The 16,167-nt window shown below is 33.6% G+C and overlaps 1 protein-coding gene across 4 annotated transcripts in view; it reads right to left on the bottom strand.

Moving 5' to 3' along the window:
• Positions 1-16,167, bottom strand: part of Cfap47 (cilia and flagella associated protein 47) — a 220,494-nt gene that overhangs the window by 174,996 nt on the left and 29,331 nt on the right. For all 4 annotated transcript variants that reach the window (XR_013106093.1, XM_034485406.2, XM_076919144.1 and 1 more), the window contains 6 exons: positions 15,763-15,979; positions 11,909-12,061; positions 10,008-10,200; positions 9,820-9,916; positions 5,709-5,925; positions 5,175-5,416 (listed from right to left, as the gene is read on the bottom strand). Coding sequence is in view for 3 of the 4 variants with exons in the window: in XM_034485406.2 (XP_034341297.1) it covers positions 5,175-5,416; positions 5,709-5,925; positions 9,820-9,916; positions 10,008-10,200; positions 11,909-12,061; positions 15,763-15,979 (1,119 nt within the window). In the remaining variant the exon portion in view is untranslated. The remainder of the gene's footprint in view (positions 1-5,174; positions 5,417-5,708; positions 5,926-9,819; positions 9,917-10,007; positions 10,201-11,908; positions 12,062-15,762; positions 15,980-16,167) is intronic.

Below are 16,167 nucleotides of genomic sequence, written 5' to 3' on the forward strand. Positions count from 1 at the left end.
CATAAAAGTGATCAAAGAAAATGATTAATTTAATTTTAAAAAGACCAGCAAAGCATACCTGATAGGAAGTAATTCCTTGGGAAAAAAGAAGCTTCTGAAATTTGGGGACATAGGACACTAAATTGAAGAGATGAGTGACCATTACAAACAAATTTTGCTCAGAGTTAGATTGACTTGCATGTAATGCAAAGTTTCCTATCTTTAAAAAATGAAGCAATAGAATGCTGTGCTCTGATTTTGCAATGGCCATACAGAGAGATCAACAATCAACAACAGGATGGACATAGTATGAGATGATTAGAAAGTACCAAGTGACATACTTTCAATATTCTTGAATGCCAATTCTGTACTATGAACAGTAATTGATGAATGAAAGAGCTGGCTATAGAAGCGTGTTGTCTATAGGCCTGTCAAGATCACACTGGCTGAAAGCAACAAAAAAAAACGTAATATAGAGGATCAAAGAGACACAAATTTGTTCTGAAAGAAGACAGCCAATTGAAATTAAGCAAGTAATGGATGGGAATGACTATGATGTAAGAAAGTAAAAAAGAATATCCAATGATACATAACAATGACAGGTGATGAATAAAAAGGATTAGCAATTCATGTTGATGAGTCTGAATGAAGAGATTCTCTCCCTCCAACCAGCACTATTAAGTTTCTAAGAATATTCTGAATATTAGGGAATAAACAAAGAAGACATGCATGGTTTAAATAAGTCTGAATTTGGTAGAACAGGAACTGCATATAATCAAGTGTTAAGAACCCCCATGAAGACTAAGTTGCACTTCTGCTCTATATTTTGGTGTGTGTGTGGGGGGGGGGAGACTTGGAGGAGGCTAGAATCCAGCTAATGCTCTCTAGTTGGTGTTTCAGTCTCTGGGAGACCTCAAGGGTCCAGGTTAGTTGGCTCTGTTGTCTTCCTATGGAGTCCCTATCTTCTTGGGGTTCCTCAATCCTTCTGCTAACTTTTGTACAAGACTCCCTAGGCTCCATCTAATGTTTGGCTTTGGGTATCTGTTTTCATCTGTTGCTGGGTAGAATCTCTCAGAGGAAAGCCATGCCAGACTCCTTTTCTGTAAGCATAACTAAGTATCATTAATTGTGTCAGGGATTGGCTCTTTCTCAGGAGTTGGGTCTGAGTCATTGGTTGGCCATTCTCCCTCTCTCTGCTTCTTCTTTGCCCTGTACATCTTGCGGTCAGGACACATTTTGGGCCGGAAGTTTTGTGGGTGGGTTACTGTCCTTATCCCTCCACTGAGAGTTCTGTCTGGAGACAGGAGGTAGCCACTTCAGGCTCCATACCCCTTACTGTTAGTGGTCTCAAGCAGAGTTACCCTAGCCCAGTTCCAGGTCTCCTGCTCAGCCAAGAGACAGGCACCCCACCCTGGCTAATTCCATTCTCTCTCTATTGCTCTTTCTATGCCTGATCCCCTGCCCTGCTGAGCTCCCAATCTCTTCCCAACAAGATTTCTTCTTCCATCTATGTCCATTATCTATTCTATTTCCCCTTCTGTTAAACATTGCTACATTAGGCCATCTTTGTTATTTGGCTTCTTTGAGTTTGTGTGGATATCTTGGCTAATATCCACTTATAAGTGAGTGCATACTATGAATGTCCTTTTGTGTCTGGGTTACCTCAATCAAGATTTTTTTTAGTTCCATTTGTTTGCCTGAAAAATTCATGATGTCTTTGTTTTTAATAGCTGAGTAGTATTCCATTGTATAAATGAACTACAATTTCTTTATTTATTCTTCAGTTGAGTAACATTTATTTTGTCCCTTAATCTGTTGCCTGCCTATGGATACAGTTCCCCTAACTGGACTGCCTTTTGGGTCTCAGTGAGAAAAAATGAACCTAGTCCTGCAGTGACTTGATATACTGGGGTGGACTGATATACACAGGGTCCTCCACTTCTCAAGAGAGAAGGGCAGGCAGACTGAGAGAAAAGGGGGAATGATATTAGGATATAAAGAGTATGACAAAATTAAGTAATGAAAACATTCCTTCACATGCCTAAAAATTATGATGTAATTGTTTTAAATAACTCCAGGCTACAAAGATGCAATAGCAACTGTATCAGAATTTTAACCTTATTAAAGAGAAAGCTTTTTCTACTTTTAAAATTTATCAATACTAGTAGATTAAGTTTAATGTTAATGATTTATAATATTCTATTATGAAATGAGTTTTAAAACTGTATTAAAATCGTAATTTGGAAATGACAAAATCAAAGGGAAATAAATACTTATAATTATTATATGATCTGAGGCATAACAATTTACATTCCAAATAGCATTTTCTCATAAATTATAACTAAAGAGATTGAGGAGAATGTATGGAAGGAAAGAAAAAGAGGAAGAAGGTAGGAAGCAAGGAGTGGAAAATAGAAATAAATACCAAGGTATATGATAAACTGCTCATATTCTCTGGATGCTTTCAAATGAAAAAATAGTACAAGAGTAAGAATTTTTTCACTGCACTCACTGATAAGTGGATATTAAGGAAAAAGTACAAAATAACCAAGATAGACCCCACAGACCCTAGGATGTTAAACAAGAAGGAAGGCCCTAGTAAGCATGCTTCAATCCCACTTAAAAGGGAGAACAAAATAATCTTGGGAGGCAGAGGAAGGGAGGGCCTGGGTAAGAGTAAGGAGAAGGAGAGAAAAAGGAGGACAGAATCAGGTATAAGGGAGACAGACAAGAAGCCCAAAGGGTCAGGAGAGTGAATGGAAATATGCAGCTGCTGAGGTAGCGGTGGGGAAAATCTCTAGAATGTCCCAGATACCTGGGATGGGGGAGGTTACCAGGATTCAATGGAGGTGACCTTAGCTGAAATGCCCAGCAGTGGGGAGATGGGACCTGAAGAGACAACCTGCAGTAGCCAGACAGGATCCCCAGGGGAAGGATGAAGTCACCAACTCACCTTCAAAATTTTTGACCCAAAATTGTTCTTGTCTAAAAGAAATGCAGCAGAGACTGAAGAGCCCACCAGTGACTGAACCAAGTTGGGATCTGTCCCATGGACAGCCACTAAACCCTGACACTATTCATGATGCTACATTGTACAGACAGTAGCCTAGCATGGCTATCCTCTGAGAGGCTCTACCAGAAGCTGGCTGAGACAGATACAGATACTTACAGGCAACCATTAGACTGAGGTCCAGGGAACTCCTATCAAAGAGTTAGGGGAAGGAAATAAGGAGCTGAAGGGGAGGGCGACCACATAGAAAGACCAACAATGTCAACTAACCTGGACTCCTGTGAGCACCCAGAGACTAAGCTACCAAGCAAACAGCATACAAAGGCTGGTTCTAGGCTCCTGGCACATAAATATGAGAAGGCTGCCTTATTGGTCCTCTGTGGAAGAGGATGTGCCTAATCCTGTAGAGACTTGATGTGCCAGGGCTGGGGGATGCCTGCTAGGGGGCACTCTCGCAGAGGTGAAGGGGAAAAAGAATATGGAGAGGCATTCTGTAAGAACCAAGAGGGTTGCAACATGTGGGATGTAAATAAATAAAATAATTAATTAATAAAATAAAATGCTAAGTTCTTTTCCACAGTCATGCACCTATCCATTTATTGTTGTACCTTTGTGAATCATTTTAGTTTTCTATACATTTAATGTTAAATATTTATTTTATATGGATAAGTGGGTGTCTAAGTATATGTATATGTGCCACATGCATGAGATAGTCTTCATAGATCAGAAGAGGGCATTAGATCCTCTTGAACCAGAATTAGAGACAGTTGATCAATCGTATGGGTACTAGGAACCAAACCTGGGGACTCCGTAAGAGCAGTAAGCACTCTTAACTACTGAACCCTCTCACTGGCCTCTGGCACACATGTTCATTTTATAGGTGAGGAAAGTAGTACATATAAAGAAATTTGCTCATGATAAAGTAACTGATGAGTTGAGAAGCTAAGAAGGGCTTTAATCTTTATTTTATTTGGCACTTTTGTTGCACTGTGCTTTAGCTGCCTATAAAACACCACAGTAAGTCAACAAAATGTAAAGATTCAGATCTTTTCATCTCACTGTAAAAGTATAACAAGTACATAAAATGAAAAGACAGTATTGATCAACTGGTAAATCACAATTTTAATTAATTAAATTATACCTTATGCTCTTAAAAGATCCTCACAGCACAATACAATGATGTTTGTCAATTAGAATGCATTACTAGATAAAGCAAACTTTAGAAGTTACTGAGTTTGTATAAAAATGCATTACATAAAATTATGAGATTACACAAGCAAGGCTAAATGGATGGTTAACTAATTCTCATTAGAAACAGTAATTCAGATTTGTTTATAGTGGTATTCTTATTAAATGGTAGTCTTAAGTTTTTACATAGATAGATAGATAGATAGATAGATAGATAGATAGATAGATAGATAGATAGATAGATATTGAATTTGTCACTGGCTATAATTAAATTAATTTAAAATGTAAGAAAATGTAAGTCACTAAATCATCTTATAATTATACTCAAATTATAAAAGTAATGACTTTTCAGAAGTATTTGTGATGTTTAATGTTACACATTATTTAGACTGAGGGGCTCAGTTGTGTGATTAAACACTAAGCAAGATAATAGCTTTGGCAATATTCAGATATGATGTGAATAAATTAGTAGATTTAAAATAATTAACTGAAAAATACTGCATAAATTAATTCATAGAATGTTCTAATTTGATATATGCTTATATTATACAGATGTTTTCTGAAGCAAATGCATATTCATCTTATATTTAATAGTAACAGTAGAGCTTTCTAGTAGTTTTACAGCTTTAAACAGTTAGAGCCCATAAAGTGAATCTTGCCATTCATCTGAAAGTGTTACTATCACTTTTTCTCTAGGTATATAGCCTCCCATCTTGTTTTGTAAATGTCTGACTTGTTAAGTCACATAATTAACCAAGAACTTATATCTCCATCTCTATCGCTTATTGTGTGTTTCTGTTAGAACCTCAAAACACAATACTTATTTTTAAGTCATATTTATACATATAAAAATAAATTCCCCTAATGATAGTATCTATTTACTTCTATGCTCTTGCCATAAGTAGATAGTACATGCTCAATAAATAATTAATTCCTGAATATATAAATGAATATAAATGAATTTCTAAATAAAACAAATCAAATAAACTATTATTACCTTTGGCTGGACGAATAGTAAATGCAATTCCTCTCAGTGTAGCTACTGGTTTCCATTCAAATTGGGCAGGGCAATTCAGATGATTATCTAGCCTAACTGTACCACGAAAACACGTTTTCAACAAGAAGGTTTGTGGTCTCAATACAATCTCATTAGAAGACAGCTCAAGTTTTACAGGCAGGATGACAGCCATCACTAGGATGTGTCCACCAGGTATGTTATTAATTTTGAAAGTGAATGATCTGTAATAGAGTAGAAATTCCCAAATTTAACTAGTAGCAAAATATCTACTTATGATTACAGACTTCAGATATAACATATATGCTATAGATTACCATACAATATTAATTCTGATAATAATGATGGGGATAAATTAGATTGTCACTGAAACATAAGAGCATACAAGTGTACAAAGTGATATATATTATATATTTTCTATACTTTGAGAGAAATTATAATCTATGTTACAATTATTGAAGTAAATTAATACATATAAATGATTCTAATGAGCAGAAACTGAGAAATAAACCTTACTTCCAAAATTTTCCATTGGTGGAAGATTCAAACACCATCGAAATATATGTACTAGATGTAGGTGGGATCACATATGAAAACTGGTTGGTTTTCTGAAGTTCTTTCAAATCAATATCTAACTGGATCAATATATACATGGGCAGCATATTAACAATATGAAGTAGCTGAGTATTTGTAGATTTCACACAAACATTACCAAAATTAAGGACAGATGGTCCTGAAATAATCAAAGTAAAATTAACACAAAACTATTTAGTATAATATCAGACAGGATTAGCTGTACTTTTATCTATCTGATGATAGTTTCATGTTTAGCGATTATTGTTTCATGTTCAATATGAATATACTTTAGTATGAAATTTTTATGGTAAACTAAGCACAATGAAGTTCTAATCATCACTTTGATCTGCAACATTTCACCAATGTCTACTTCTATAAGTACATTTATTTTATTCACCAACATACAAATCAAAAAATAGCAATTTTCAATACATGATTAATTAATTTCCTAAGGGTTCCCCTTTAAATGCCAAAGGCTTTTACTGAAATAATCTTTATAATTAAACACAATCTCATTTTTATTTTGAGACAAGATTGACCTATGCAAGCAAGGCCAGCTTTGAATTCATGATGCTCCTGTTTGTGGATCTATTCTTCATATGCATCACCATCACACATTGTTTTCAATCTGCTAATTGTAATAGTTTGTCATAACTAATATATTGACTATATTTAAATATACAATTTCTTTAGTACTGACATACATGTGCAAGCGTTGAATACTGACCACTCCAAAATATTTTCTTGTATGTCACTTATTCCCTTTCACTAGTCCCAAAACATTTTTCAGAATATTCACATGCATTACTATATATCAGTTTTGTTTCTAGAGTGTCTTTAAATTACATTTATTTATTTATTTATTTATTTATTCACTTATTTGTGTGTTTGTATATGTTTGTCTTTCTGTGAGTGTGCATGTATAAAGGGATATGGGTGTACAACAGCATATGTGTGGAAGTCAGAGGGCAAGTCAAAAGTTATTGTTCTTAACCATAAATCTGAGAATCAACTTCAGGTCTTTAGGCTCAAGAGCAAGCATATTTACTCACTAAGCCATCTCACTGGTGCTCACTTTCCATAGTTTCACATGAATAGAATAATCTTGTATATAACAAATTTGTATGGATTCTTTCTCATAGTGAATTTTTGAAATATTGATGCAATTTTTAAGTAAGTATTTCATTCATTTATATTACTAGGTAGTGTTGTGTGATGGTTCATTTCAACTGTCAACTTGATACAGTCTACAATCATCTAAAAAAAAAGAGTCTTAATGACGGTTTGCCAGTTTGTGGGCATGTCTGGGGAAAATTACCTTGATCACCTTAGGTGGTATAAGATGATAGTCTACTATGGGTGGAACCATACATGAATTTCAAGTTGCAGAATGAACTTAAGAGTGGGAAAATAAGCTGAGCACTAAAGCACATATTCAATCATTTCTCTCTGCTCTTCACTATGGATAAGATATGGCCAGCTGTCCTGAGCTCCTGCCATTCTGACCTCTCCACAATCTTGTACTGTACCCTATAATTTTGTCAGAAGTTTTAACCACAATAACCCAAATAAAACTAGAACAAATGCCCTTTGTGTATGTATCTTAATTGTATTGGTTTATTCACCTCTACATTGATATTTAGTTTCTAGTTATTAGCTACTTTTAAAAAGCTACTATGCATATTTGATAGCAAGTATTGATTTGAGTATACAACTTTATTTCTTTTGGATAAATATCTGGGAAAAGAATAGAAGAATGATATGGCTTGTTTGTGTGTGGATATATAAAGAGACAACAAACTATTTAGAACAGTTGTATTCTCACTAGTAGTATACATCTTAAGAGTCTCAAGTTCTTTGTGTCATTGGGAAAAATTAAATAGTGAGAAGGTTTTTATCTTAGAGTTTCCATTTCTATGAAGAGACACCATGACCAAGGCAACTCTTATAAAGGGCAACATTTAATTGGCACTAGCTGACAATTTCAGAGACTCAGTCCATTATCATCATGGAAGGAAGAACATCAGCATCCAGGCAGACATGACACTGGAGAAGTTGCTGAGAGTTCTTTTTTTTTTTTTTCTTTTTTTTTTTTTCTTTTTCTTTTTTGGCTTTTTGAGACAGGGTTTCTCTGTGTAGCCCTGGCTGCCCTGGAACTTACTCTGTAGACCAGGCTGGCCTTGAACTCAGAAATCCGCCTGCCTCTGCCTCCCAAGTGCTGGGATTAAAGGTGTGCGCCACCACTGCCCAGCCAGTTGCTGAGAGTTCTATATCGTATTCTGAAGGTAGTCAAAAGACTGTCTTCCAGGCAACTACAAGGAGGGTCTGAAAGCCAGCCCACACATTGATTCACTTCCTCCAACAAGGCCACCCCTATTTCAAAAGGCCACACCCCCTTGAAGTGCCACTTCCTAGGCCAAGTACATTCAAACCACCAGACTTTTTCCTTCATGGTTTGCTTTTAGCTATTTACTAAATTGCATTTTGGTTTAATTTTATATGCCCTTAAAAACTAACAATGTCTATTTTAATGTAAGTACAACAATTATATATTTTTTAATGAACTGCCTATCAAATTTTCAGCCTATTTGTTAAACTTTAGTTGTTGTTTTATTAAGATTTATTATGTATCCTAATTAAAACTAAGTTTTCAGATATACAATTTATAACAATTTATTTTAGTCAATGGATACTTTTTATTTTCCTACCAGTACCTTTACAAAAATGTAAAAATATTTAGCTTTGATTAATATCTGAAGTATTACATATTTTGTCAATTATGCTTTTATTTTCAAAACAAAAACGTTTTATTTTCCCAAAGTTAATGATATCTTCATATAGATAGATAGATAGATAGATAGATATCCCTCTATAAAATATATGGTTTTAATCCATTTCTACCAGTTTCTTAAAGATAAACCTGACATTTATACGTGTCTATAAATGCAGCATGTTTTCAAATACATGTGCATTATGAAAGGATTAAAGAAATCTAATTGAAATATCTGCCACCTCACACAGTCAATTTTATGGCGCAAATATTTATAGCTCATCACTACTGATTTTCAATTACATAAAATTTTGTCATTAACTGTAGTCACAATGCTAAACAATAGCTCTCCAGAACTTATAATAAATGAAGCTTTGCATCCTTTGACAAACAATCCCTATTTTGTCTTATACCTCATATAAACCCTGGTAACAACTAAATTATTCTTCACTTTTATAGGCCCAAATGCTTCTTTTAATTCCATAAAACACAAGATAATATAGCATATGTCTTAGTATGCCTCAGTTATTTTAGTCTCTTTCATATTGGATTCCTTTAGCAAAAATTCCAGAATTTTTTTTTAGTATAACTATATTCTAATTTTATCAATATATCACATTTTCTAGTTTTTACATGCATGTTTTATCTTATGGAACATGTTTTATTTATGTCTACATTGTGGAATAGTAAATAATGGTAATTAACATATGTATCACCTCATGAACTTGACAACTGTCTAATAAAAGGCTCAAAACTCTACTCTCAGCAGTGTTCATGTATGCATTATCTTTTAATTATAATTACCAAGTTGTCCAATAGATCATGATGATAAGAATACCTATAAGCTGGGGTTGGGGTTTGCTGCTGAGGCAATGTTCTTGGTCTAAATCTAGGGTTATTATCAGCTAGCCTGCTACCTGAGCACAGAGCTATCACCTATTCACCCATGGATCCTCATGTGTTTTTAATTCTAGTAGAGGTTCACAACTTAGGAAGGGAAGGCCAAATCTCTCACAGTGACACAATTGTCCAAGAACAGTTGTATAATTACTGTTGTGTGGTAAAATGAGCCATGGTCTTTCTACTCTACCATCTTATTGCAATCTGCTTTTGAGAGACAGAGGGACTACAATATAAAATTGTGTGGGTAGGGATATAAGTAGGATCTAGAAGGAGCTAGATATATTTTACAAAAAAATAATAAAATTAATTCACATACATACACACACAAAACAAACAAACAAAAAACAAAGACCATAGCAAATTTATGCATAATCTTACCAACTATTACTTGATGAATTTGCTTCGGTGTCAAAACTTTGCTGCAGTCTTGTTTTTCTTGGTTAGTGGTTGGCTTCGATTTAAGTCCTTTGGTGATCTGTTTTTCCAAAATTAATCATTCAATATTAGTAAGAGACATTTGTAGAATTCTCATGATATGAAAACAAAATGAAAAACATTGCACATGCCTTTCTCTGCAGAGATTCTGATTCCCTGGATGCTATTTTCTTGGTGCTTAACAATCTTTTAGCTTTGAGAGAAGACGCTTTTAAAGATGGAGGTATTTCCTCTTCTATTTCTGATTGAGATAGTGGTGGTGACCTTAGACCAGATGATGGCTGTATGCCAATATCTACATCGTTATCTAGAAACTTCCGTTCCCTATTTAAAAAATAATGAGGAAGATAATATGATATTATTCATTACTAATTACATATTATATATTATAGTTACCATTTTTAACAATAATATCATCAATAATAATAATGAGCAATTGAAGAAGTTCTTCAGAAAATATAGTAATAAGTGTAAATATCCTTCACGGGGAACACTGTTATAGACTTATCTATATGTATTTACCTGAGTTGGTATACTAATCTGCAGGAGGTTTTCCTCACTGTATGGCATCAACTCTTCTTAAACACCTCACAGAGGAAGTTATAGCCAAACCTATGTCTTTATCACACTCAAAAGGCAGACCACAGTCACTGTTTATATCAAAGTAAAAAGTATCTTTGGTTCAAGATGCAGACAATTATTGATGTCATTTATGTTCAAAAGAATCTTGCCATCAGACTAAGTACACATTTGATCTGAAATACATCAAGTCTTCCCCTAATGTATATACTCTGATTCCAACATCCTACATGGCACTGTCTTGGAAATATACTTTTAGTGAAGCACATGCAAAAGAAACCCTACCTCGAGATCTGCCTCTAGAAAAAAAAAAAACTACCTAAGACAACTTCAAATAAAAAGTTAGCAAAAGTTATTGCAGCTAAAGCAGTTAAATGTTTTATGAAAATCCTACTAAAACAACTCAAAATTAAAACAAACCAAAGGCATAGAGATATAAACCTGATATTTACATGACAATTAAAATCTGAATAATAATCTATACAAACATCATAAAATGAACATCAGATTTAAAGACAAACATATAAAACAATACTGATTATAAGCAATAGATTTTTTGGATTTGTTTCTTCATAAAACAATGAAACTACAGACAAATCGCACTTTTTTGAGGAAAGAAGCTTCTACAAAGCAAAGGAAACAATATAAGGTAGAAACAACACTTGCAATGAAAAACACATGCAAATTATTCATTTGAAAAGAGATTTATCCAGAATATGCAGACAACAAGAAACTCTTAATAATAGCTCTTCAATAATCAAATTAAAGTGTGTATAAATTTGATGAATGCATACTTCTTAAAAAAAAGACCCACAAAATTTACTTTATAATGCTCAGTGTCTTTAGTCACTAGAAAACAAGAATTAAAATGTCACTGAGATTATTACTTCATGTTATTAAAACAGGTATTTTTAAAATGACAAAATACACCAAATGTTAAAAGAATGTGGAAAAATGCAAATCCAAAAACATTATTGGGGGATACATACAGCCACCATGGAAACTGATATGGAAAAACTCAAAGTTCCAAAAACAAAGTAATGACATGGAAATTAAGAATATGTTATCTTGATTTGACCCAAATACCTTGCATACATGTCCTGAAATTTCTGAGTATACTTCATAAATATCTTCAAATATTACATTGATCAAAAGTCATAAAAACTGTTTATGATGACAATAACAAATACTCTGATTTATAATGTACTCCCCAAATTTATGAGACTTGAGGACCTAGGGAGTGGGGAGGTCTGATGGAATGGGATGGTGGGGACATCCTCTTAGAGACAGGAAAAGAGGAATGGGATGAGGAACTTTCAGAGGGTGAACCGGGATAACGACTGGACTGTAAAAAAAAAAAAAAAAAAGATTAAAGAATAACATAATAAATTTTTTTAAAAAGAAGAAAACCAAATCTGGTCTTTAGGCACAATGTTTGAAGAACTATCTTTACCTCTGTGCTTCTTTATGTAGGCGTATACTTCTTAAATTGTTAATATAGTTTGTGTAGTAATCTCGATGTGCTTTTCTTTCCAATTTTTCCAAATCAGTATATTCATAATCAGGATCTGTATAATCATACCTTGGCATCTTTGTGAAAATTGTTCTACAAGATAAACAAGGTATCATGTTAAAATGCACACAAAATCTGTTTAATCAAGATTTAGAAAATACATATTAGTCATTTTAAATGTCAAGTCAGAAACATTAAATAGTGAATTAGGACAAACTGCATATTCTGTGAAATATAAAGACATCACTGCACATATATCTATAGTGAGGTAAAATATAATCATATGTATGTGTGTCACACATACTACATACACATGTGCACACACACACACACACACACACACACACGCACACATATTGACAGGTTTCTTGATCGGAGAGACTGACCCTATCATTTCAGAGAACAAAAGGGGTTTCTGACTCTTAGTGGTTTTCAGGGGGTGGACTAGAATTAGAAAAAAAAACACTGAATTTTTTCACCAAATACACTATTATTAGATTCCATACCTTCTAGGTTCCCTCTCTCTCTCTCTCTCAAAAATCAGGATCATGGAAAAAGTGCTGTAGCTCTATGAGGCAGGGAACTACTAAGAAATCTTGCTGTGGGGTGGCCTAACAACCTTTTACATTTCACTGCAAAATAGATTTATGATAACACTCAACTGATTTCCCCAATGCCAAGGCTGAGGCTAGGCTAGCATAAGTCATATGATATGAAGTTTGTCCACTCCCTGAAAACCTCTAAAAGTCAGAAACCCTTTCTGTTCTCTGGAACTGAAGGGTCTGTCCCTCCCACCAAGAAACCTGTCATAGCATACATAGTGGCTATCTTCTCTACCAGTTTCCCATTTCAAGTCCAGAACCTGGCTGCAAGTGGTCAGGAGGCTATCTATTCTAAGTAAAGGTAATTCTGAAGGGTAATCTCCTGTCAGCTCCTTTCTAAAAACCCACAGGATAAAGGAAATTTGGTTTTCTAACAACTATTTTCTTAAACTTTAGAGTTAATGAATTATCCATCAATAATAAGTTGATACAAAAAATTCATACAGGACCTTTAAAGTACTTTATATGGCAACTGACTTCTTATTCTACCTTTTTAACCATGATAAATTTATTCCTAGCTTCTGACCTTCTTCATCTACCTCATTCACCACAAAGTTTATCAAACATTTAAAGGAATTTTCTATAATTAGCTCATTCATGTATATATGTGAAATTAATTAAATTTTTATTTAAAAATCTCCATATTTCCCATGATTCTTCAATGTTACATGATAACAGCTTTATAAGTGTGGTAAAAGTTTGACAGTAATTTTTTTAAAAAGAAGGGAAATGTTTAGTTATTCAAAGATGGTTCTTTCTATTTAAAGTTCTCTACTGGCTATTGGACTGCTAACTATTTTTAGAAACTAAAAATAATTCCTATATTTAAAGCCCTAAATATGGTAATACGGTGAAATGAAATCCATGGAAAACAGTAAAAGAGTAAGCTCCTATAGTGATAGGTGATATTAATATATTATAATCCTATCATATTTTTAAAAAATAAATATAAATTATATCTAATAGCTTATGTAATATTAATCCATATAATCGAATATTGAATATACATGGAACAAATCTTACATTGTACCTAAATTATTTCCCTCAATTATTTATTCAAAACAACTTACTGATTGTCAGTGTTGTATATCATATGGCTATTTTATTTCCATTTGTAACATGATCATCCAATTACCATTCTAGAATAGAAACTATCTCATCCTGGTAGCCACAACAACTAATTGAACAGAACAGGATAGTGAGAGCTAGATCTATACTAATGGTAATGAAGCTGTTCATATATCCTATAAATAGGTGGGAAGAACCATAGAACACTCAACTAGTACCATACTTACTCCTGTCCTTGCCCATAAGCAATTATCTTGGGAAATGGTAGTGAAAGGATGAATGAAAGGGGGAGTCAATAATACAGCTTCAATGATGTCAGTTACCCATGATTCAGTCACACTTTGAAATGATGTAGCTACTTGGGTACCATGCACACTTATTGTTAAGTAATCCCTCAACTGTGCTCTGAAAATGAGCCCAATAATCTCACTGACTGGTTCACAATTTTGAACTTTGAAGGAGTTACTTTGCTCTGTTGTTGGTGCCCTATCTGGAATAAATTCATATTTTTTCAAGTCTCCACAGGAAATGATAAACCCAGCATTCACTTGTATTCTTAAAAATGTTACTAGTAGAGGGGATACTGTTATGAACAAAATCCTCTACATCATTATATTCTCAAAAATTGAAAGGGTTAAATACATAAGAGTAAAAAGCAATTATAATTATTAATAAAAAGAATGAATACATCAGAATAAAATTTCTTTAATTTTTTAATCATGTAATTGACAAGAAAGCTAGTAATATGAAAATCTTTTCATTGAGAGAAATAAATATAGCTATTAAATGAATATAAACTGCTATGTTTATTATTTTTAACTCTGATAATTTTTGTGATCAAATTGATAGAGATTTAGAATCAAATTGTTAAAAAAAAAAAAAGAGTCAGAAATGTTTGCAGAAGCCATCAGCTCAGGATATTGCAGGAGATGATATATAATTACTTTAAAGTCAGAATGATTTTTATAATTCTGTTTTTATGGTATTAATCAAATAGAAACAAAGAAAAGACAGATATAAGTAGAATTTGGAAAAGTAAAATATTAAGAAAGCAAGTAAATATTAGAATTTTTCTTTTGTAGATAGTTAGAAATGTAGGCTAAAGAATCAAATGGTAAGGCATGAAATTTAATAAAAAATTAAATGACCTTCATGCCCTCTGCACCTCCATCAAGGTAAAGAGACAGGTAGAAAAGTATAGAACTATTATTAAATTTAGGTAGTCTACTATTAACATACAAGTTGGCAGAAAATAACTCCCTTTTACTCTTGAATATACAAAAATCTTTCTGGAATGAAGGCCAGAAAATCATGCATTGGTCACTTTTATCTTATTAGTAGTAACTTAGCAAGTAGTTCTAATGAACTTACATTGAAGTTTAAACACTCCTTAGAACAATGAAAGCTTTATGTCAAGTAGAAATATATGTATAAGTTGATAAAACAGGATGATAACTGTTAATTAGTTTCATACAATTTAAATTGCTTTATTCAGATGAATACAAACTCACTATCATATCAAATAAATATAAATATTCTAGAGTATAATTTCAATGGTGATTATTTCTATTAGTTATGTATTGGTGTTCATAATATAGTTTTAAAAGAATTTGCTACATATGCAGCTGGAGCCATGGGTCCTTCCGTGTGTATTCTTTGGTTGGTGGTTTAGTCCCTGGGAGCTCTGGATGGGGGGTCTGGTTGCAGTGATGTGGGAGGAGGGTTGGCTGGGGGAGCACCCTCATAGAAACAGGGGCAGGGGGAAGGAATAGGGGGTTTGAGGAGGTGAAATCTGGAAGGGGGATAATATTTAAAATGTAAATAAATAAAATAACCAATAAAAGGTTTAAGAAAAAAATGAAATCCAATGTATTAAAAAAATGATTTTGCTTACCATTCATTTTGTCACAATTATACAGTAGAGAGTATTAAAGGTTAGATAAGTCAAATGCTGTAGCATTCAACAACCACTGTACTCCTCATACAAACTGAAGAAAAAAATTCATTCTGATTCCTGACCACAGCAGTTTCTTTCCTTTTTGAACCCCAGGATCTTTCAGATCTCTGGATATTATCCTGGATATTTTATGGTTTGAATTGTAATTTATTAAAATTACATGTTACCTGAAATGTTCATGGTGGTCTCCAGACCTGATACTTGTAGCTCTATCATTAGGAAAAGCAATCATTGCATTCTTCGCTGATGCATCATTTGGGCAATGATCATGAAGGTTTGTGGCTGTTGACCTGAGCATTGCAGCTACAGGTGGAAGATCGTCCTTTTTCTCTGAATTTTTGATCACGAAGTGTCTTGTGGGATTACTGACCAAGGGGGATATACCTTTAATAAAATTGAAAATTAAGCCAACATTTAGTACTTTGTATTGTAACATTTCCAAAAATTAGCCACAAATAATTGATACACTAGATAACTGGTTTGGTGATTGGAACAACCCTCATAGGCTCATAGATATGAATGTGTGGTCATTAGGCAGTGGCTCTACTTGAAAAAGATTAGGAGATATGGCC

The sequence above is a fragment of the Arvicanthis niloticus genome, chromosome X (genome assembly GCF_011762505.2).
Source record: "Arvicanthis niloticus isolate mArvNil1 chromosome X, mArvNil1.pat.X, whole genome shotgun sequence".
Lineage (NCBI taxonomy): Eukaryota > Metazoa > Chordata > Mammalia > Rodentia > Muridae > Arvicanthis > Arvicanthis niloticus.